The 23,733-nt window shown below is 34.6% G+C and overlaps 1 protein-coding gene across 1 annotated transcript in view; it reads right to left on the bottom strand.

Annotated features, from left to right (window-relative positions):
• Positions 1-23,733, bottom strand: part of COL25A1 (collagen type XXV alpha 1 chain) — a 547,679-nt gene that overhangs the window by 57,676 nt on the left and 466,270 nt on the right. Inside the window, exons 19-23 of the mRNA XM_051965978.1 lie at positions 11,717-11,779; positions 3,799-3,867; positions 2,862-2,906; positions 1,557-1,601; positions 323-400 (exon numbers count right to left, since the gene is read on the bottom strand). Coding sequence (XP_051821938.1) covers positions 323-400; positions 1,557-1,601; positions 2,862-2,906; positions 3,799-3,867; positions 11,717-11,779 — 300 coding nt within the window. The remainder of the gene's footprint in view (positions 1-322; positions 401-1,556; positions 1,602-2,861; positions 2,907-3,798; positions 3,868-11,716; positions 11,780-23,733) is intronic.

Raw genomic sequence — 23,733 nt, 5'->3', positions numbered from 1 at the left:
TGAATGGAACCCATATTTTCAAAGAGTTTGGCAGGGGAAGAATGGGCAAAGATTATATAGTTGCTGAAAGAGTAAATAGTTAAAAGTGAAGAGATCCAAGCATATCTCTAAAGGTCAAAGAAAAAGTGGCTGTGATGAGAAAGTGTGATAATCATGGGAACAAGGTCTGAGGCATGGAATCAAGTGATTTATTTTAGGAAATGGGAAAGGATTCTTCTCCTCTGAGACTGATTACAGAAATAAATATTTATAATTGCCAAGAAACTAAAAGACTTTAAATCAAAATATGTTTCTCTTTTTGTAGAAGAAAATGTTCACCTACCTGCAAGGCCTCATGAATATTGCCATTGTAGTCTATGATTTCTGTTGCTCCTGGATCTCCCTTTTGCCCAGGTGGACCCTATGAATACATAAAAAAAAATTTGCTCATTCATATCACGAATACTTCTGTACCCTTGAATTGTTTCCTTCACCATTTCTGAGCCCCTCTCCCTCCCAATCAGTCCCCAAACCATATCTTTGTGTTTGTCCTTTCAAGAAAAACATTTAATGCCAAATTTTGTCCTTTCATGAGGTTAGGCAACTTTTCTCTTGTACAGAAGACATAGACCAGCAAAGGTGAGATAGAAACTCTTTGCAAAGTAATTTTTTTCTAATAGTTATTAGAATAAAAGTTAAAATGAGATGCCAACCTTTGCACTGGATTTATCTTGATTTACCAAAGTCATTCCTTTTTCCTCATCTTCCCTTTAAAGACTGCTTTTAATCGCTTGGTGTTTAAAGGACAAAGCATCTTTCTGCAGCAAATAACTTTTGAAAGGAGAATGTTGTTTATTAAATATTTTCTATAAGCTCATAGATTTAAAGCTAAAAAGAACCCTAGAAATCTTGGACTTCAATCTCTTTATTGGAGAAATGCAGAAAGTGATTACTAGAAAAATTAAATTAATTTGCTTATATTTACACAACTAGTAAGTGCCTGAGGCTGTTTTTGAATTCAGGTCTTCCTAATTCTAAGTCCAATGCTTTAGCTATTTCTTCAGGCTGCTTCTCTTTTCACTTTTATCTTGTTGTTAGACTGACAGTTTTTAATCCTTTTTAGATCACTTTTAATTTCCTGATTTAATTTAAATTCTTGGGCTAATGTCTATTTTTATTACTGTATTAACAACTTAATGAACATTATACACATTTGCTCATAGGGTAGCTATTTAAACTGAACAAAATGAAAAATAGGGAATTTTAAGATCTTCCTCTCTTGAGTTGGTTTGTTTATTACTTTTCCCTCTTTAGGATAATGAAGGAGAGAGTGAACCTCTTGGATGGGCCGGTAGTGATGATAGCAATAATTACAATGGATGCTACATCTTGTTAAATATGTGTGTATGGGGATGATATATATATGTGTGTGTGTGTGTGCATGTACATGTGCATATGTATGCATATTATACATATATGTATATGTGTATATTAGTCACAACATTCCAAGTGGATACTTCAAACTCTACCCCATGTATAGGCTAATGATGGTAATTCAAGATAGCAGGTACACTTACTCTTGATCCCAGAGCTCCAGAGTCACCTTTGTCTCCACGATCACCCTATTGCCCAGGGAAAACAAGGCAAGAAATAAACCACTCATTCTTGGAAAAGAATGGTCATTAGTTGAAACTTACAATATTTTGACTTGTAAAATTGGCATACACAATTTAGTCAGTAACAAGAAAACATCACATGTAATAGAAATGAACCCCACTGGGGAAGTTTATAAATCATTTAAACATATAAAAGATAATTTATATGTATATATGTACACACACATACACATACATAAATGCCTATACGTATACATATGCATATACATATATATATACACACACACAACCCATTCATATATAAATGATAATATATGTATTTATACATATATACAACCCATACATATATAAATGGTAATATATGTATCTATACATATATACACATATACATGTAATATATATACAGACATACCCTTTTCTATTTATAAGAATCTTTCTATAAACATTTTTAGGATTCAGTATACAGGTTAGAAATTTCTCACAGAAACTTTTGCAAAATCAGTCTATATTTTTTCTTCCTTAAAGACTTCATTTATAATACTGTCATTCAACCAAGTGAAACTGAGCAGTCCTGATCGCCAGGATCTTGTGTAACATCATAATACTTAATAGCAGGACTGCAGTGATCATACTGACTGAATTTTGGAGAGCCACCACTCCTGCTTTCTGTCAAGTTCCAATGGATATCAAGTGGGTTCTCCATGGAATTTTTTATTTATTTTTTACAAAAGATAGTGCTTGTGTTTAGGGAAAACCTTTCATCTGGTAAAATATTCACTGAAGAAAATGGCACTTACCCTTAATTAAATTTAAGGTATAAAAGAAGACATGTGATATGCATAATTTCATCATTCTATTGGGGAGAAAAATACCTAGATATTTTGTTTTTTGTTCAAGTAATCAAGTTGATTTGATTAAAAGAAAAAAAAAAAAGGAAATTTAACCTTGCCTAAAGAAAAAGGTCTAGCAAGAACCTACAAACTAAAAGGAAAAGTAGAAACCACCCTGAAAAATCAAATGGTATGAATAAAAAGCTCAATAGTATTAAGATGATATAATGGAGAAGCATTGATGGTAATAGCAATATGAGAAAAAGTTAGTGTGAAAATAAGGCTCTTTGTAAAAAAGTCTCCAAACTATATGCAACTTCAGGGGGTGGGGGGAGAAGAGAGAGGTGGCAGGGAGGGAGAAAAAGGGAGAAAGGGAGGGAAAAAGTGGGAGAATAAGAAGGGTAGCATTAATAGAAAGCACTGAAATGTAACTGACCTTTGACCCTTTGGGACCTCTAACTCCTGATTCACCTTGTTTCCCCTGTTATAAAAAAGACATGAGAGAGAAAAGAGAAAATGGCAAATGATGTTAAGATCAGAGAAAGGAATTAGCTGTGATTCCAAATAATGCAGAGTGATGAATAACTTTTTATGTTAGTTGTCATATATATATAATATATGTCCAGTTGGGTATATAATCACAAACATAAGTAAATATATACATGTGTATATATTTACTTATGTTTGTGGTTATATATACATACATATATATATATATATCTCCAGTTGGGTATATAACCACAAACATAAGCAAACTCTAATGGTTCTCCAATCCTATATTTCCCCACCAACCCAGCTATTCTATCATAATTCAGAGGACTACTCTCTCAAGGGGAGGATTTACATGAATAATTCTCATTAGTCTTAATAGTGTTTGTCTGCATAAATTTTCTCTTCTTCAAAGAGTAAATTATTTCCTGTGTCAGTAAGATGGGCAATTAAAATAAAGTGTTACCACATTAGCTGCCAGAAAAGTTTAGTAAAAATAAAGATAAAACAGTTAAGTGATTTTTTTGTAACTTTAATATTTTCAAGGTTTTACTATCATGTACTAGAAATAAACAGATACTTATATTTTCCCTGAAAGTTTTAAACATATCCAGGGGGAAAATTTTCTATAGCATCTCCCTCCTCTTCTTGTCCTATCCTAATGGACTTGGTTAATAAAAATAAGAGAGTAAACAGAAGAGAATAAGTTGGAAAAATCAAATTATAGAATCAATCCCATTTGAAAAAGATCTAGTGTATGTACATTTCAGAAACTATATGGGAATTTGGACAGTTCCCTTCAGCATGTATTAAGCTTTATTTTAATTTTCTAGTCTGAAGCAGGTGGTACATGTTTTCAGAACAACAAACATTTCACAACTAACCTTTGGTCCAGGGACTCCAGGTTCACCTCGCTCACCTCTCCCAGGAGATCCAGCCTCTCCACGTTCACCCTGTCATAAATTACATCATCCACAAGTGACAATATGCCAATATTCATCATTATAAAATAACAAAGTTTGGTGTATAGAAAGAAAACTGAGTAGAGCCCAAGCAATGGGCCTGCTTGGGAAAAAAAAAGCTACAACAATTTTGATTCTAATTGTTGCATATAGAAAATGTTTTATCCAAGGAAACTTAAATGGGAAAGATATGGCATATATTTATTTTGGGGTATATAATCACAAACATAAGGAAACTCTAATAGTTCCTGGGTTCCATCTCTTCCCACCAACCCAGCCATTCTTAGATAATTCAGAAGACCATTCTCTCATCAAAAGAAGGGGAGGACTTACCTGGTTTTCAACTACCAGTAAAACAGATTTCTTGCTAAATTAGGAAAACTAGATAGTCATTCCAGATGACTGATGGGAAAAAAATCCCTCCAACCTTAGTGATGAAGGATGTGGTGATATGAATCCCCTAATATAATCCATGTACTATTTAAGAAAAATAGTTAGTACTTTAAGGTTTATAGTTTTTCATCTATGTTAGCTTACTTAAACCTCATAACAATCCTATAAGGTAAGTCCTATACTCATTTTACAGAAGAGGAAACTGAAACACAGATAAGGTAAAGAGATTGGGTCACACAGCTAGAAAGTGAGGAAGGATTTGAACTTGGGCCTTTCTGAATTCCAGTCATATTTTAAATCTACCTTATGCCTAAAATTGTAGAGGGCTGAAACTCTGAAAAGGTGTGCTTGAATCAGACAACAGAGCACTTAAGTTTAATTACCTATTAGATGTGAGATACTGGCTCTATATACATATATTTAGATGAGATGATAATGTGATGGCTTGTAATGACCGCGTATTTAAAGTCAGCCGGAGTCAGGAATTCAGGTTAAGGGAAAAATCTTCAATATTTATTGAAGCGAAGAGGTGAATAAAGATTGCTATAGCAAATATAGGCAAGAAAGATTGCGATAGCAAATATAGGCAGTTGCGACAGGAAGCCAGCTAAGAGAGAGCGACGCGAGCCGAGGCAACCATGGAGGCAACTGTGTCGGCAACTGTGGCAATGGCCGTCCCAAAAGTCTCTCCTCCCCTTCCTATTCCACTCCCCTGCCTCCACCCACCAAAATCGTCATTTCCTATACAACACATCAGGACTTGCACAAAGAGTGGGTGGGGGCCATTCTTTCTCCAAGCTTATCTATTAATAGAGTATGGTCCAATTACTATTTAGCCTCATGTGCTTGGGACCTCAGTGCATCAACTCAAGCCTCAGCCCATTACAATGGCTCTCCTCACCATTGGTGCTTGCTGAATGTTTGGTGGTGAGGAAACCGTAGGCAAGGATTAGAGGACAGATGGAGAGGGGTCAGGGTCACTTGGCTGAAGGACAAGGTGGATTGGGGCTAGAGACTCCAGACTCCAGAATCCAGATATATCTTTGGCAAGTTGCATGGCATTTTGCCTGCATCCTTTATTTCTCCCTCTAAAGACCAAGAACTTTGACTGATCCTGACTCTGATCGTGAGACCCTCCAGAGAGCTAGCCCAGACAATTTATAAAATGAATAAAATATCCTAGAATAAAAAGTCTAATGGGCTTGTGTTCCAACATGATCTTCATTAGCAAATCATCAGGCCTAATTTGAAATTTGATGACTTTAATCTCTTATGAACTTTATTATTAAATGCTATTGAGAAACATTAGAAAGTCAAGTCTAGAAATCAGGAAGAATCCCATCTAAAACATATATTGGTTGTGTGATTTTGGAAAAGTCACATAACTGTAGAGATACAAGCTACTCTCTAAATTGTCTAGCTTTATCAGGAGAGAGAGCTTCCTAATTAGCAGTTTCTTAATTAGTATGTTGCCACATAAACTTACAAGACTTATTTTTTTTTCTAGCTCTAGAAAATATTTTTTGGTACTTTGGCATAGCATTGAAAAAGTAAATCAATTTAGGCAAAATTATCATATTTATTATTTTAGCTCAGATTAGCCGTGAGCAATTAATATTTTTCTAATTGTTTAGAATTTACGTTGTATGAAAAATGTTTTGTAATTATGTTCATGTAGTTCCTGTTTGTCTTGGCAAGCAGAATTCCAAATATTTTATATTGTCTATAGCTAATTAATTAATTAATTTTTGCTGAGGCAATTGGGGTTAAGTGACTTCACACAGCTAGGAAGTGTTGTGTCTGAAACCAGATTTGAACTCAGATCCTCCTGACTTCAGGGTTGATTTTCTATCCACTGCACCATCAGCTGCTCCTTTCTGTAGCTATTTTAAATGGAATTTATTTTTATATTTCTTGCTGGTAAGCTTTGTTAGCAATATATAGAAATGCGGATGATTTATTGGGATTTATTTTATATCTACTTTATATCCCGCGACTTTGTTAAAGTTGTTGTTTCTTTTTCTTCTCTTATTGCTAAAGGTAATAATACTTCTAGTACAATACTGAATAACAGTGGTGATAATGGGCATCCTTGCTTCACCCTTGATATTACTAGGAAGGCTTCTAGCTTATCCCCATTACAAATAATGCTTGCTGATGGTTTTAGGTAGACACTGGTTATCATTTTAAGGAAAACTCCATTTATTCCTATACTCTAGTGTTTTTAATATGAATAGGTGCTATATTTTGTCAAAAAATTTTCCCACTTCTATTGAGATAACCAAATGATTTCAACTGGTTTTGTTATTGATATGTACAATGATACCAACAGTTTTCCTAATATTGAACCAGCCCTATATTCCTAGTATAAATTTTACCTGGTCATATGTAATGGGTCAGAATTCTGGAGAAATGTACTTGAAATAAGGATTTTTACATCAAAGTGTTAACTCAGTGGAATTGATAAGACAATGGTTATCTACTTTACATATACTTAGTACTTAGCATGGTGATGTAATAATTCTACAATTGATGTAATTGTAATTGAGTATTTAAATTGAGGACAAAGTCAACCACAGAGATTCCATCTTTGATCAGCCTTGTGGTGGCTCTCCTGCCTCCTGCACTTTCAGAGAGAAAAGACTTGACCACCATCCTGGTGGTTGTCTTGCCTCCTGCATTCCGCCACTGAAACCAAGACCCATTCCGAAGGACCTTCAGAAAGCTAGCTAGCTCGGCCTCAGGCGAAGAAGACAGACTGTGGGAGTCACAGTCTATTGTCTGTCTATTGGGGAGACAATAAAGATTTTGGATTCTATTCCTGACTATTCTTGTGGTTATTATTCTTCTGAGACCATGGCTGGTCCCAAGACTTCCAGAAAATCAGCCGGAACATTACAGTCATAGTGTATTATTTTTGTGATGTTGCTGTAATCTCTTTGCTAATGTTTTACTTAATTTTTTTTACATAAATTTTTATGGGAAATTGCTCTATAATTTTTTTCCCTCTGTTCTGGTTTTTTCTGTTTCAAGTAATCCCTTTGCTAATATTTTATTTAATTTTTTTACATAAATTTTTATGGGAAATTGCTCTATAATTTTTTCCCCTCTTTTCTGGTTTTTTCTGTTTCAGGTATCAGCATCATATTTATGTCATAAAAGGAATTTGATTGAACTCCCTCACTTAGTTTTCCAAATAGTTTACATAATATTGAAATTCTTGTTCTTTAAATGTTTGGTAGAATTTACTTTTAAATCCACCTAATTAATCCATTTAGAGAGTTCTTTCGTAGGGAGTTCATTGATGGCTTATTCAATTTCTTTTTCTAAAATGGGATTATTTCAATATTTTATTTCCTCTTATGTTATTCTGAGCAATTTATGTTTTTGTAAATATACATTTATTTGACCTAGATTTTCCAATTTATTATCATATAGTTGGACAAAATAACTCCTAATTATTGCTTTAGTTTTCTCTTCATTGGTGATGACTGCATCCTTTTCATTTATGATACTTTTAATTTGGTTTTCTTCTATCTTTTTTAATCAAATCAACCAAGGGTTAATCTATTTTATTAGGTTATTTTCCCCCATAAAGCCAACTCAGTTTTATTTATTAGTTCAATAGTTTTCTTCCTTTCAATTTTACTAATGTTTCCTTTGATTTTCAGAATTTCTAATTTTGTATTTTAATTAGAGATTTTAAATTTGTTGTTTATCTTGCTTTTTAAAATTGCCCACCCAATCTGTTTTTTCTTTATTTTATTCATGTAAGCATTTAGAAACATAAAATTTCTCCTTAGAATTGCTTTGGCTATGTCTTATAAAATTTTGGTCTGTTGTATTATTATTGTAATTCTCTTTGATGAAATGTTTGATTGCTTCTATGATTTGTTGCTTGATTGAGTCATTCTGTAGAATTATATTATTTAGTTCCCAATTATTTTTAAATCTATCTTTCCATGGCCCATTATGATCTAAAAGGATCTGTTCTTTTCATTAGGAAAATTTGAAAATCTCCTTATTTTATTAAATGTTCAATTTTTTCCCCTGAAAGAGTATGTCAGTTTTGCTGGGTAGTTGGTTCTTGATTGTAATTTATGCTCCTTTAACTTCCAAAATATCATATTCCCATCCCTCTGATCCTTTAATGTTAGAAGTTGTTAAGTCCTATGTAATTGTATGGTTCCTTGATATTTGAATTGCTTCTTTCTGGTTGCTTACAGTATTTTCTCCTTGGACTGATAGTTCTGGAATTGGCTACAATTCATTGGAGTTTTGATTTGGGGGATCTTATTAAGGAAGTAATCAGTAGATTCTTTCAATTTCTATTTTGCCTTCTGGTTGTAATATATCAGGGCAGTTTTGCCTTGATAATTTCTTGAAAGATGCTGTTCAGATTCTTTTTTATTTATCATGGCTTTCAGGGAGTTCAATAATTTTTGAACTATCTCTCCTGTATTTTTTTTCCAGGTTAGTTGGTTTACCAATAAGGTATTTTACATTTTCTTTTAGTTTCTCATTCTTTTATTTTTGTTTGATTGATTCTTGATGTCTCACAGAGTCAATAGCTTCCACGTACCCAATTCTAATTTTCAAGGAATTATTCTCTTCAGTGAGTTTTTGTTGCTTTTTTTTCTATTTGTGCAATTATAACTTTTAAGTAGTTGTTTTCTTCAATTTTTGTGTTTCCTTTCCCAAGCTATTGACCCTTTTTACATAATTCTCTTGCAGAACTCTAATTTCTTTTCCCTGTATTTCTTAATTGATTTTAAAAATCTTTTTTGGGCTTTTTCAAAGACTTTTTGGATTTGGGACCAATTCACATTCCTCTGTAAGACTTCAAATATAGGCATTTTGACATTGATTTCCTCTTCTGAATTTGTGTTTTGATCTTTCCTATTACTATACTAACTTTCTATGATCAGGGTTCTTTTCTTTTTCTTTTTTCTTTTCTTTTCTTTTCTTTTTTTAAAGTTGAGCTCTGCTCTAGGGGAAATTGTCCCAGGTTTTTTTTTTTGCATTGAGAGCAGGGATCAGTTTACTGGCTTTCTATGCTGTGGCCTGACCTAGTCATGCCTATTGTACCCTGGATTCCAGGGGGCTGGCAGTTTGCTTGATGATCTAGGGCTAGATACCTCACAGCTGGCTTGCTTTGCTGCTGGCCTGCTGAGTCAAAACCAGGAGGCCTCAGTTCTTGAATTATATTGTGACTAAGAGCCTCCTGTTGGCTTACCCAAACACTGTCTATGCTTGATTGCCTTCTTCCTCCTCAGTGAGGCAGACTTTTCCTGAAGTCCTTCTAAATTACCTCGAGCTGGAAAATCCATCTTTTTATGCATTCTGTCACTCCAGAATTCTTTTAGAGGTTTGATTTAAGGTTATTTCTGAGAGAAACTAGACAGAGCTCAGGCAACTTCCTAGATTCTCTCTACCATCTTGGTTTTGCCCCACTCCTGAATCTAAAACCAGTATTTTAGGAAGATTGATTTGATGATGGTGCATTGCAGAGAACAAAAGAAATGAGGAATTGGAAGAGCCCAGAATAACAACTGAGGCAGCTAGGTGATTCAGTGTGAATAGAAAGCTGAGTTCAAATCTGGCCTCAGAAGTAGCTTGGTGATCCTGAACAAACCTGTTTGCCTTCATTCATTGATGAAGGAAATGGCAAAATATTTTGTATAAAAAGTCTATGGAGAGCATTGTTGTGTTTTGGTGGGGTCACAAAAAGTTGGACATGACTGAATGACTGAACAAGAAGAAGAAGCACAGTAGCTTGGCAAAAGCAGGCATTTAACAAATATTTGCTGAACTGAACTACTGAATATTGGCAAGGAGACACATATTCAAATCTTGGCTTTTTTGCTTACAAATTTAAGTGACTTTGGGTAAGATATTTGGCCTCCTGCACAAATAATGAAGATGACAAAATGAGTAGCATTTATCTAACACTAATTTTTTAAAGCACATTACACCAATTATGTCATCAAAATCACTCTGGGCGGTAGGTACTATCACTATCCTCATTATACAAATGGACAAAGTGAGGCAGATAGAAATTAAGTGATTGCCCAAGGTCACATAGTTAAGAAGTATCTGAGATCAGATTTGAACTCAGGTTTTGCTGATTCCAGGTCCAATGCTTTAGCCATGGCACTAATTTATATCCCTTATAAAGTAAGAGAGTTAAACTAGATAGTCCCAAAGGCCTTTTCAGGTTCTAGATTTTTTAACACAGACCTGGGTTCAATTCATTCCTTTGCCACTTGCTACAATATTTTTGGGAAAGTCATTTCTGTCTTTTTGGGCTCAGTTTCCTCATCTGTAAAATGAATAGGTTGTACTACATGAACCCTGAGACACTACAGGGCTCTAAATCTATGCTCCTTTGATATGTAGCCTAATTGGCTGGAGTGGGTGGTGTCATCCAAGAAAAAGATGATGAGGATGACCAAGAATTTTTGTAGTTGGGAAATGAAAAGGGAGGGAGATGAAAAGATTACTTGCTAAAATCTATCCAGGTTAAAACAGGTGCTTCATATACTTGGACTTATTGCATGAAAAGGGACCCTAGTGCACAAGAACATCTCCAATTTGCAAACATTGGTGTGGTCTAGCTATCATGCAAAAGTGAATTGATTAACTCTGACAGGCTACACATCACTTCCACTGATAAGAAGACAACTAATTATTTGCCTTTCTCCAGAGAATGGGGTGCTCCATATGCAGACCAAAACTTTTGGAGCTTTTCTTCCAGGAATAATCTATGAATATACAGATTTGACTTTCTGAAACCATCTCTCATTTATTTCCAGTGAATTCAATACATGGAAGAAAAGATAGCAATTGTTTAAAAATAAAGGAAAGTTGTTCCAATGTTATCTTCTTTGATTTATCTAGGACTTGCATCTGGCACAAGCAAAACTAAAATTTCAGATCTATATCTTTTAAATTCATGTGCCTATTTTTGTTTCTGCCTGAGAAGATGAAAAAAGAGCTTCATTTTGACTTGATAAATAGCAAAATGATTTTTCATATGGTGGGCATACAGGTTTTTATGCTTTTAGCATACTTTGGGGTATGGTCTGATAGGACATGTCATTGAAGATTTTATATTCAAGAAGCTTTCCGCTCTTCAAAGTATTTCTTTCTGGTGCCAGGTGTTTATGGAATCTATGAAAGGATTATTTCTAATTTCTGGCTTTAAAGGAGTTGCAATGATTAAGGTGAGTTATAATTCTCTGCTGAAGTTAGTGTGCCTGACTCTGCTTAAAAATTCTACTCCTTCAACCTGGCAATTAGACTACAGAGCTATTTAGCAGTTTTTATAATGAAGGAAGGGATAAAATACATTGTCTGGTATATTCCAGTCCCTTGTGAATCATTTTGCCCACCTCTTCTGGAATGTTGCTCTGAACAGAAACCAAAGGAATAAGAATCTACTTACCTTTGTTCCAGGTAACCCTGGTAACCCTGGTTCTCCCTGTGGACCAATGAAACCTGGTTCTCCCTTTAAAAAGATGAGTAAATCAATTAAAACAAAATTGGTTTTCTCCTAATACAATTCTTCCCACCCACCCTCCTTTTTCATCACCCACTTATTTCCAATTGAGATCCAGCAACTTTGCAGACAAATTTAATTATGGAGGACCTTCATCAGCACAACTATTTTCAAATCTTTATAGAATTTAGATAAAGAAAGAGGAAGACAAAACAATTGAAAAATCTCTAACTCTCCTTTTCCATTTGTTGTATGGTGCCTATTGTTACTTGGCAAAAATCTAATACATTTGTACTAAAGATTGGATGAAAACATTTTTTCTTTTTAGTAATTGTCTATTATTTTTGAATATATATATGTATAGGTGGGCATAGAAAGCCTACACATCAATGTCATTTCTTTTTTCCCCAATGATTTAATTTTTTATTTTCCCCAATTACATGCAAAAAATATTACATATTTTTTAGTTTTTTGTTCCAAATTTTCTCTATTTTTCATTCTACCCTCTCCCCCACAATGAAAAGGCAAGCAATTTTAAGTAGGTTATATATATGCAGTCATGCAAAACATATTTCCATATTAGTCATGTTTGAAACATGACCAAAAAAGTATGCTTTTATCTGTATTCAGACTCTATCAATTATTCCTCTGGAAACGTCATTCCCTATTTCTGAAATGCCTGGCACTCTTTTATTAGAAAAAGAGGGGAATAATGTTCCAGAGGGATTTCTCATGAACATTTCTACTTTCCTCTTCTTTCTCTGAACCTTTACACATGAACTGAGGAATCAGAGTGGGACATGGAATGAACTCCCTGGAGCATATTTACCAAAATAATTTTCTGAATTCTAGTATTTCAGAAATGCCAATGACAGAGATCCAAATTTCAGGCAAAAATGGTTAACCACAAATTTATAATCTGCTGTTGTTAGAATAACCCCTTACTGATGAATAAAAATGCTCCTGCCCCACAAAAAACAAATAAATAAGCTATCCCTCAAAATTTTCTGACTCGGTGTCTCTTTAAATGATTAGCTTGCACTAAAAAAATGCAAGTTTTTAAAAAAGGTTGACAATTTATAAATAAATCAGACCTTGCATATCTCTAAAGAGAAATAAGTTTTCTGATTGGTTAGCATATCGGTAAGAGTGTAAAGAAAACAGGAGGACCAGGAAGGGCATAACAGTGAAAAGAGAAGAGATAGGAACGAATAATACACAAACAAACATTTTTTTATTCCAGTTAGTTACTAGGTTATGTTACTAGGAAGACAAAGCATTTCAACTTGGGATGCAAGACTTTAGAGCTAGTGTTATTGTTGGCTAGAAACAATTTTTAGGACCTAAAATTTTAATCATCACTAACAATAAAGTAATTAAACTGCAAGTGATAGAAATATCTTTTAAGTTTATGATAAAAGAATGTGTGACAATCCTAGTACTTCAAACAACATTAAAATGGCTTAATCTTACAATTTTCCATAAAAATAATTATCTGTTCATTGTTATCAAAGCACCATGAGAGTCTACATTTTTTCATCAATCCAAAAAATAATCCAGTCCCAGCTTTTCATAGATGTTAAATTCAACCCTCAATCTAATCAAAAGCAAGGGGGAGGGAAATGACATTAACAATTAGGAACATTTAACATTAGGTAAAATCAATTTATACTCATTTTTTTCTTCTCAAAGATCTCAAATAGCTTCACAGACATCATCCTCACTATTTCCTGATGTGAAAGACAGGTAGACTAGAATTATTATGCCCTTTTACAAATAAAGAAACTGAATTTAATAGTCATTTGCCTGAAGACATTCCTGATAAAACCCATCCTAGTGCTTGATCCAAAGACTGCTTGAGTTATCGTTGAGTGGAGAAATTATTCCCTTTAATCTCAAAAAGTTCTTAGTAGCTATTAGTAGAGCAGAAATGGTTAAGTTTCTCTTTTCCTTTTGTAAGGAGATGAAACAATATCCCAATAAAACTAAGAACATGAAGGTACAAAACTCAGATTGCTTTAGCTTTCTGCTGTTGTCATCTCCACTGCATTCCTTAAATGTTTGGGGCTGTAAGAATTCAGTTGTACCTTTCCTGAAACCTGAAGATGACTCTTTGGACTTGTTTCAATGAGTTAGCACCTATATTTTGAGGTCAACACAATGTATGACAGCAGGAATCTACTAAAGGGCGAAAGCATAGGATTGTAGATTTAGAGCTAAAAGTGAGCTCAGAAGCCATATTGTTCAACACCTTCATTTAACTGATGAAGAAACTGATTTCTAGAGATGGTAAAAAAAAAAAAAAAATTAGGTTTATATGTTCAAAGCTCTAAGAGATCTCAGAGGCTATTTAATACAATGTTTATTTTATAGATAAGAAAACTGAAGTCCCAAAATGGGAAGTACCTTGCCTAAAGTCACACAGGTAGTGAAAAGTACAGGCAAGATTTGCATTTAAGTTCCCTTACTCTTTTGATCTTTCCGATAATCTTGGGAGGTAGGTGCTTATTATTATTTCATTTTTCGGGAGAGGAAATTAAGGCAGGCAGAGATTTCATGACTTACCATTGTCCACATAATTAAGAAACATCTGTGACCATATTTGAACTAAGATCTCTAGATTCCAGGTACAAAGCTCTATCCCCTGAGCTATTTAGCTGTTAGTAAAGTCACACCTCTCCTTCATCCCATTCTCCACCCCCCAAAAGTTGAGATCAGTCACAAAGAATGGAAAAAAATAAAATTCTGAAGGATATCTTGAAGAAATTTTTTCAAAAATCAGATCTATCTTCATGGGTCTGTCAAACATAAAACACAATTCTTATTTCTTTTTCTGCTTATTGACTCAATGATGCTTTCAATGTCACCATCAAAGTTAAGACCTATGGGATTATGCAAAGCATCTCTGACATTCCTAAAGCTTCTGGGAGATAGATCATGATTATTCATTACTGTATAAGCATCCTGACATGAAAGAAATAACAGACAGAAGTAGGAGGGGCATTGTATTGCAGTCACATTTGGGGGAGTCTGGAAGGAAAACAGATTGGATCAGAAAAAATAGAGACAGTGATCCTAAGACAATGTACTTTGGTAGACTCTTCTTGGGAAAGAAGCAGACTCCTAGACATGACTTAATCTCTCTAAGTCTTGGATTTCTTCTCTTTACATTCAAGGTGTAGATGATTTCTTAAGTCTTAAGTTTGAAGATTTCATGTGACAAGATTCTAAAACAATGCTTTAATGAGTACCATTATTTTTAATGGCCCAAGCACTAGTACTGATTTGTCATTTCTGTAATTTTGAGACTGAGATTCTTCTCTGAGAAGAGAGTTATAATCGTTATACTTTGGCTACTAGATGTAGGGTCATTTTGCATTAATATATGTAAAAATCAGTTTTATAACATGTTAGAAAAATTATATCTGTGGTTTGATTGCTACAGGGAGATTTTTGTGAGGGACCCCCTCCTCTACAATTTAAGAGTTTTAAGAGAGTTGTCTGGTATCATTGAAAAGAGAAGAAATTTTCCTAGAATCATAAAAATAGTATATGTCAGAGACAGGACTTGAATCTAGGTCAGCCTGGCTCTGAAGCTATCTCTCTATCCACTCTACTAGACTGTCTTGAGTCTCTACTTCAGATTGGTCCTCTACTGGAGTGAGTGAACTTGTTGGCAGATTTTTAAAGGCACTAAAATAAAATTTATTACTAGTGAACTTACCAACAAATGTTGGAATTTATGTCTTTTAAAGGCACTAAAATAAAACTTATTACTAGTGAATTTACCAACAAATATTGGAATTTAGGCTTTTGGGAATGCAATACATTAAAGATGAAGTAGTCTTTTGGGTTTCAAGAAGCTCATAACACTCATTAGACATGGATTTTAAAGATATAACTAGGTAGCAAATAACAACTTCAAGAATTCTCTTGTCACTAGAAATTCCTATCAATGCTCAAATGAAAGGAGCATTTAAGCACCAATCTTCAGCAACCAACCAGGAATCAGAAACATCTCTTGATTACCTAAAAGTCTCACCTCTAAGCATTCCCTTCTTACAATTAGGATGAACAAGGCATCAAGATTAACTACCATAGTAAGGGCAAATTCTTCAACTTAAAAAGGCTAGAAGCCAAACCTAAAATGAGGTGAATGCTGGTGTATGAATTTTTTGTTTGCACATGATTGAACATTCAGTGCGGCCTCTGAGACTGAAACACAACAAAGCATGGATGAATTCTGTGCTGCTTGTGCTAATTTGGCCTATCATCACCAAGAAAACACAAGTACTCCATTCAGCCAGCACCACATTATCCATATGTGGAACCATCAATGATAGCAAATGGAGATGTTTTGGACTCTGTGGATAAGTTTACTTACCTTGGAAGTGTACTTTCCATGGATGTACACATTAATAATGAGGTTGACACACGCATTGCCAGAGCTAGCTCAGTATTTGGAAAACTCCAAAAGAAAGTGTGAGAAAGAAGAGATATTAGTCTGACTAGTAACTGAATGAGAGCAGAGCCATTGTGCTGACCTCATTGTGGTATGCTTGTGAAACCTGAACAATATGCCAGCGCTATGCCAGGAAATTTAATCACTTTCATTTGAGTTGTCTTAGGAAGATTTTGAAGATCACCTGGCAAGATGAGATAACAGACGTTGATGTCCTTTCTTGAAACTGCCAAATATTCAAACACAAACAGACTGTGCAATTTTGTTGGGCTTGCCACATTGTTCAACACTTTTGAATTCTCTCTTAAGAACTTTAGAACTGATTGCAGGACATGAGAGACATCAGCACAGGACCATCCAATATAATGTGTCCTTATCAGAAAAGTGTGGTGCTCTATAAGCAAAGAAGAATCGAAATAGCTCAGCAGAAACACAACATGCACAAAGTTAGAGAATCCACCCTAAATGGGCATATGGACTATTTGTGCCCAAACTGTGGAAGACCATTCTAAGCTCATATTGGTCTTTATAGTTGTATACACTATGACTTGACTATAACATAGTGATGTTATTTTGGGCCTCTTCAAGAATGACAATCACCACACAGTGGGAAGAATTATTCCCTTATCACTTCCTGAGCTTCCCTATTGTCTTAACAGCATGGTTAACAGCAAATTTCAATGGAATGGAAGAGAGAAGATTTGCTATTCCACTGTTCTGCACCCTGTCCCTGATTCAGGGCATGCCCTAGGGCAGGCCATGTGTGAAGGTTGGGTAATCAAGGAATGCACAGAGAACTGCTCAGTAGCAAGCTAAACTAGAGCTCTCAGTAGTAAGGAGGAATGCTATGAAAGCAGGATGGAAGCACAGCAGCCAACAGCACTGCTTTCCTAAGAATAATGGCAGCAGATGGATCCACCTGTACATTCACCACTGGTGGTGGTGGTGATGGATAAGCAGCTTAAGAGAGGAAGAGGGAAAACTTTAAACAGTGACAGGTTCTAGGAAGAAGAGGATATTGCTGCAAACCAAAGTACTCTCTTCACATGAACACCTTATGAGAAGTCTTTTTTATCTCTCTCACACACATGAATCGCAACTTAATTTTCATATTTGAAGGACAGATATTTATATCTGTTTACAAAATATGGAGATATACACACATATAAACACATTTTACACTATATAAAGACACACATACACATGTGCATATATAGTCTCTGTCTTTTTCTCTTTCACTCCTTCTGCCCTTCTCCTTTCCTTAAATGGAAGGATAGGCCTGAAACCATGAGAAACATTATCTTTGTTTGAAACTGTCTGCAGTCAAAATTATGTTGCTACCTTTTCACACCCTAATGCAGATGGTATTTACTGTTTTACAACCCAGATGTGCTATCATCCACTACCTAAGACCTTGACAACTTGATAAACATAAAGAAATATTGTTTTATTGCCTGTTGGGAATGTAATTCTTAAATGTGATAACCTTTACCTCCTGTCTGGGAAAAGAATTCTATTATTATAATGAATGCTTTCAAAGAACTCCTTTGTAGATTTTCCTATAAACATGTATCTTTGAAACCGCTTGATACTAACTCCCCCTTCTCCCCCTGCCCCCAAGTCCTGGAGAGGCTCAGTCCTGGCCAGCAATCAATAAACGCTCTTAAACTTTCATTATTTTGGCTGTCCTGTATTTCCTCTCATCTGGGCACTTCACTACAAGAAGTCTTCCCCAGTCCTCTCATTTTAGTGCCTTCTCCCCAAGATTACCTCCAATATATGTTTTTATGGCTTCTCTGTATGTAGCTTTTGGAATGTGGTCTTCTCCATGAGACCATGAGTTCCTTGAAAGAAGGGGCTAGTTTTTTTTTTTTTTGTTTGTTTGTTTGTTTATTTGCTAGTTTTAGTTTTAGTTTTTTGCTTTTCTTTTTATCTCTACCAGTTAGCACATGGCCTGGAATATCATAGGTGCTTAATACTTAATATTAAGTATTAATGCTTAATACTTAATAGTATTACTAACTATTTATTACAACTGTTACAATCTCACCCAAACTGGAAGTACAGGGGTCACTTACATATCCAATCCCACTATGATCAGCAGAGCAGCTTTGACCCCTTCTGTTTGTTTCAATCAGGGTGGATTCATGCTCTTGCTCTTACACACACACACACACACACACACACACACACACACACACACACACACACACACACACACACACACACACACACACACACAAACGCCTGCAGATAACCTGGTGACTTTCTTGCTTTAAGAGCTTATCATACTGATGGAAGATGCTTTTCCTACCCCACAGTACTCCTAAGCCAAAAGAATTGTCAACTCCCCTCCCCCACCTTGGTAGCTGGGTTTATAAGGGTGTGCTATAATGCCTGATTATCTAGTTATTTTTTTTAATCATCACCTTTTCAATAAATCACCCTAGCTTTGTGTCATCCAAAATAAACAATTAAAAAAACATATTCTGGAATGTCCAAAATCACTGGATAAAAAACTATACCCTTATTAGATACTTTAATTCTGGCATGATCATTTCAAAATAAATAGTTTTTTCTTGCCCTACCTTTTAGCACAAATTTAAGTTTTATTTATCTTTTATGACTTTAAATGGGCACTACCCACATAGAAGAGTCGGAAAGGCAAACTTCAAAAGAAAATAATAGCTCAGTGGAGAAGATGAAGTCTGTGCTCTGAGTTCAAATGGAGAAAAGGGAAGAATGATCCCTGAGGAGTAATTTTCTTTTGACTCTCCTGGCAACTACTATCTATATCTGAAGATCATATTGAGAAGTCATCTATAGTCTCAAGCTTTTTAGCTGGGGGATGGTTAAAAAGATGATTGGAAAGCTAGGAACTGATTCAGGAAATGTGTCCTTCCTTTTACCTTTAAGAAACTAAGGATTACTATAACAGGTCTGATGAAGTTCTGGGAATCTATAATAAGGCAGTGACTAATTTTCTCTGTACACAGTCCAAAATAGCAAGAGGTTATTAATTGCAATTGACCTTGAAGTAATCTTCCAGCTGACCCTGAAACAACAATATAATTTTTTGAGTTTTATTTTGCTAGATTTACTTATTAAAGTTTATTTGTTTCTGTATTCAAATTCCTTGCTGTTTTCCCCCTAATATTTGGATAATTATTTCAATTATTACTTTCCTCTGTACTTTTATTTATTTCATTCATGTTTTGAAAAACATTATTCTGAGAAGGGGTCCAGGAACTTCACTAGGCTGCCAAAGGGCAAAGAACCCCTGTATGATTATTAGCGAAGTTAAAAGTAAAAGAAGCAAGTGCCTCTTAATGGAAGCAGCTACCAACTGTTTTGGAGATTAATATGCCTAGTTTCATGCAGAAACTTATCAGGTGTTCTCATCAAAATTTTTTAGAAATAACCACCTGCAAAAGCAAATTGAAAATATCATCCTAAATGAGCAGTCCTTATATTCAGAGAAATCTCTGACTTTGCATTTATGACCATTTGTTTTATTTTATGAGTCATTCAAAGTATTTTATGACTTTTTTTAACCTGTCTAAAAGCACCTCTGACTTAGCCTATAATCAGGTTGTATTTTCTGAGACCTTTGGTGCTTCCAAGCAGATCCAGTTATTGTTTTCCAGAAACAATAGTATAGTAGGATGGTAGAGGGAGAGGAAGAAAAGTGCTAATTAGCTAGGGTGCTAAAAGTATCAGCAATAATTCTGATTAATGTGATGTGGCACTGATTGCAGGAACCCTAGAAGTGTCCTTCTTCCTTACAGGCTAATTAGAATTCAAGTCAGCACAATAACAGCCTTGGAGGATTATAGTGAAAACATTGCTGTAATAAGAACCAGCAGCCTATTTGGAGGTAATGATTGATTTGTAAAATTACTGAAGGAGGAAAGGGTGCTGCAGAGAACAAGAAGATAAAGTTTATCCAAAATAAAAAATGCTTATTTTCTTTATGGATCAAGTTTGACACTACCTTAAAACATCTTTTTGAGAGTTTGGGGGTGGGGTACAATATTAAAAACATAGCTTTTTGTTCTTTTCTTCATGGGATTACATGATGAAAGTGCTTCAATATATTTATTGGAGGCTTTCATTAGGCCTGGTGAGATTTCTCATTTCTGGTTGCCTAATTGGACTCTGAAAATACTCAGTTTCTTATATTGACTTTGTCCAAGGCAAAGAGGCTAATGGTGGATAACAGATACATAATGCTAGTCTTTTAATGAACAGCACTTTCTTTTTAGGAAATTATTTCATATCCTGTTTCATTTTTTGAAAATCTAACTTTTCTGGTTTTCTGATGAAAATGAAATAGCAGTGAAAGTAGATTTTATTAGACAATACTTCTAACATGCAATATAGACTCACACTCCTTCCCGAAGAATGGCAAAGTCAGTGCCTTAGCTGCCTGCAAAAAGGATTCTCTGTTTTTTGATTCGATGTTAGTGATGATTTCATAGCAAAAATGTCACAATCAGAAGTATCTCATATTTGTTCCACTCCTGATAAAGTTGATCTAAAAGTAGAAGATCAAAGCCTTTTTCTTTTTGGAAAAAAAAAAGTTAAGAAAAAAACAATAGTTTCTTTAGTGTTTAAATGATTTTCTTTTAGAAATTTCAGATTATTTCTTTCCAATAAATAAAAACTAGGAACTGTCTTATTTTTCTATTTGTATGTCAAGTGCTTAGTACAGTGCTTGGCACACAATACTCCCTAAATTTCTTCAATGCCTTTATTCCTTCATTTGTTTTCATCTCCAATAAATTAAAGTGCTTTCTCCATTTGTCTTGCTTACTTCACTTGTCTTTAAAGTGAGCTGACTGTATATGTTTATTTTGTATTCATTTCATTCTGAACTTCAGAGATAAAACAAGCATTTCCATAAGAAGTAGAATAGAAAAAAATATGACTGCACATAAAACTGCAACTTTATTATGTACAACTTGCTGTTCCTTTTAAATATATAAAAAGTTGTCATATAACTTTATTTTTTTTTTCTTTTCTTCCCTTCCTCTATCACCCTAGAGATGGCTACCATTAGACACAAATATGTATTGTGTGTGTATGTGTGTGTGTATATGTGTGTAAAATCATTTTATACATACTTCTATTTATCAATTCTTTCTCTAGATACAGAAAGCATCTTCCTTCATAAGTCCTTTATAGTTAATTTAGGTATTTATAATAATCAAAATGACTTAGTTGCTCAAAGTTGTTCTTAAAACAATTCTGCTATTATTGAATATGATGTTCTCTTGGTTCTATTCATTTCACTCTTCATTATTTCATAAGTCTGACTGTAAGCTTAAAGAATCCTCTTCAGGGAATATCTCGTAATTTATGCATCACATTATTTGGTGGCAGTAAGAGCTAAGGTCATGCCAGAACTACTGCTTTTTCTGTAAAGGAGATGAAAGAACTGCCCTACACATTAGTCAGACTCATTCTGTCATCACCACTGGTTATGACCAGAATATCATGTTCCCCAATCTTCTCCCTGGGCATGTATATCATCTTAGGTAATAGTACAAGAGAAGCAAAGAGAAAAGATGAGTCATTGTCATACTACAAGTAGACAGTTGACCTCCCTACTTTAAAGATAGGCTGTTGAATTCATCCATCAGCCCAACTCAACTCAACTCAAGTTGAAAATTACTATTGATAACTGGGAAGTTAAAGAAACTCAAATAAGGAAAGGTAGAGGGGTAGCAAGAATTCATCTATCCACATTCTGGGATAAAAGAAGAGGAACATATATGGAAAATGAGCACGGACATAAAATAGTACTTATTGCATCTCAGATTTAGAGCACTTCAAGTTTTGCAAAAAACACTTTCTTCATGACAATCTATTGAGAAAGATATTGCTTATATTATTTTCCCTAGTATAAAGAGTAAAAAGAAAGAAAAGTGAAAGGACTTGGCCAATATCCCATAAATAGTAAGAGTCTAAAATAAATAGTAAGAGTCTAAATCTATTTCATTTTTATCTTGATATTTCCAATTCCTAGAATAGTACCTGCCACTTAATAAATGCTTCTTTCTTCTTTTTTTACTCTAAACTCTGAACTCTTTCTGCAAAATGGAAAGATAACAGTTTTTTTTTTTACCCACTGGAAGCTGGAACTTAGCAATTTTATCCAGTCAGCAATTGAGTTAAATCATTATTTTGCAAGAATATGAAAACTAAACTGAGGCTTGAAATTCAATGACTGCACTGAGCTTCTCATTACCCCGTTTAACCTTGGAATATCCTGGCATTTTATGGACCATGAATGCATGAAATAGGAATTCCAAATGACTTCCATATAGCAAAAAAGGATTTTTAATATGAGTGTAAAGATGGAGAGTATAAATGTAACATCCTCACTGCTAATGAGTGTTCTGCATGCCTACATTTTCCACACTTTTTACTCTTATTGGTTCCTCAGGATGATACATGGATGAGTCAGAATTCTGTGTTAGGTACTTTACTCATTTCCTGAATGCCAGATTGGGCTGGCACCAGACACTCATCAAATTTCCAATCATTCCACAGAAGCAACAGGTGATGAAACAAAGCTTCTGAGGCTGATTTCTTCAATATCCTGAAAAGGATGAAATTTAATTGTGCTTTTTCTGGAGCTGCAGATAATGAAGGGGGAAAGAGAAAGGGAAGGCTGAATAGCAACAGGAAGTATTTCCAAAGCATAAACAAAAAATCAGATAGTGAAAAGAATCTTTTGGCTACAACCCATTCTACATTTTCTGACATGATGGCTTTATCTTATAGGGGACTCTGCTCATGCAAAAGGAAAAAGGGGGAAAAGGACATCCTAAGTTATCACACTGACAGTGCTCTATCCACTGAATTATTTGGATACTTCTTAGACAAAATTTAAGTGATTTATCCAAAGTCACACAGCTAGTGTGGATCCGAGTGTTCCAGATTCCAGGTCCAGCAACACTCTATTCATTAAACCATCTAACTGCCATATAAGTTATAGGTTATCAATTGACATTTAAAAATGTTCAAATTCACTAATTTCTTGAAATGATATCTAACTTTTATCTCTAGCTATCTGTTAGATGACTTGCAAAAAGTACTATATCCTGAACTAGAGAGAAAAGGCAAAATGTATTATGTAAAATATATATTATGGAAAGTATGTATTTGGCAAAATGTGCAATAGACAATATTGTTACTGATAATTATCTCCAAGTACTTGATGTGGAAGCCTCTCTAGATAGTGCTAATAGGGATTTATATAAAGTGACAGGATGAAGACCACACCTATAGCTACTTCTACAAAACAAACAGAAATATTCCTATGGGTCTGGAGCATAAGACCAATTATTTTTCTAGAGTTGGCAGGCTATAGGCTTTTCTTCTCCCCAACCTGAGAAAGTACAAAAATTGTGAGTTACTCCACAGGTCACTGGGCCACTAATGCTTAAATGAGCACTGGATTAGTATATGAAATTATCAAAATAAAATGGTA

Source organism: Antechinus flavipes, chromosome 6 (genome assembly GCF_016432865.1).
Source record: "Antechinus flavipes isolate AdamAnt ecotype Samford, QLD, Australia chromosome 6, AdamAnt_v2, whole genome shotgun sequence".
NCBI lineage: Eukaryota > Metazoa > Chordata > Mammalia > Dasyuromorphia > Dasyuridae > Antechinus > Antechinus flavipes.
Note: the sequence above shows the minus strand (reverse complement) of the source record. Positions and strands in the feature narration are given on the sequence as shown.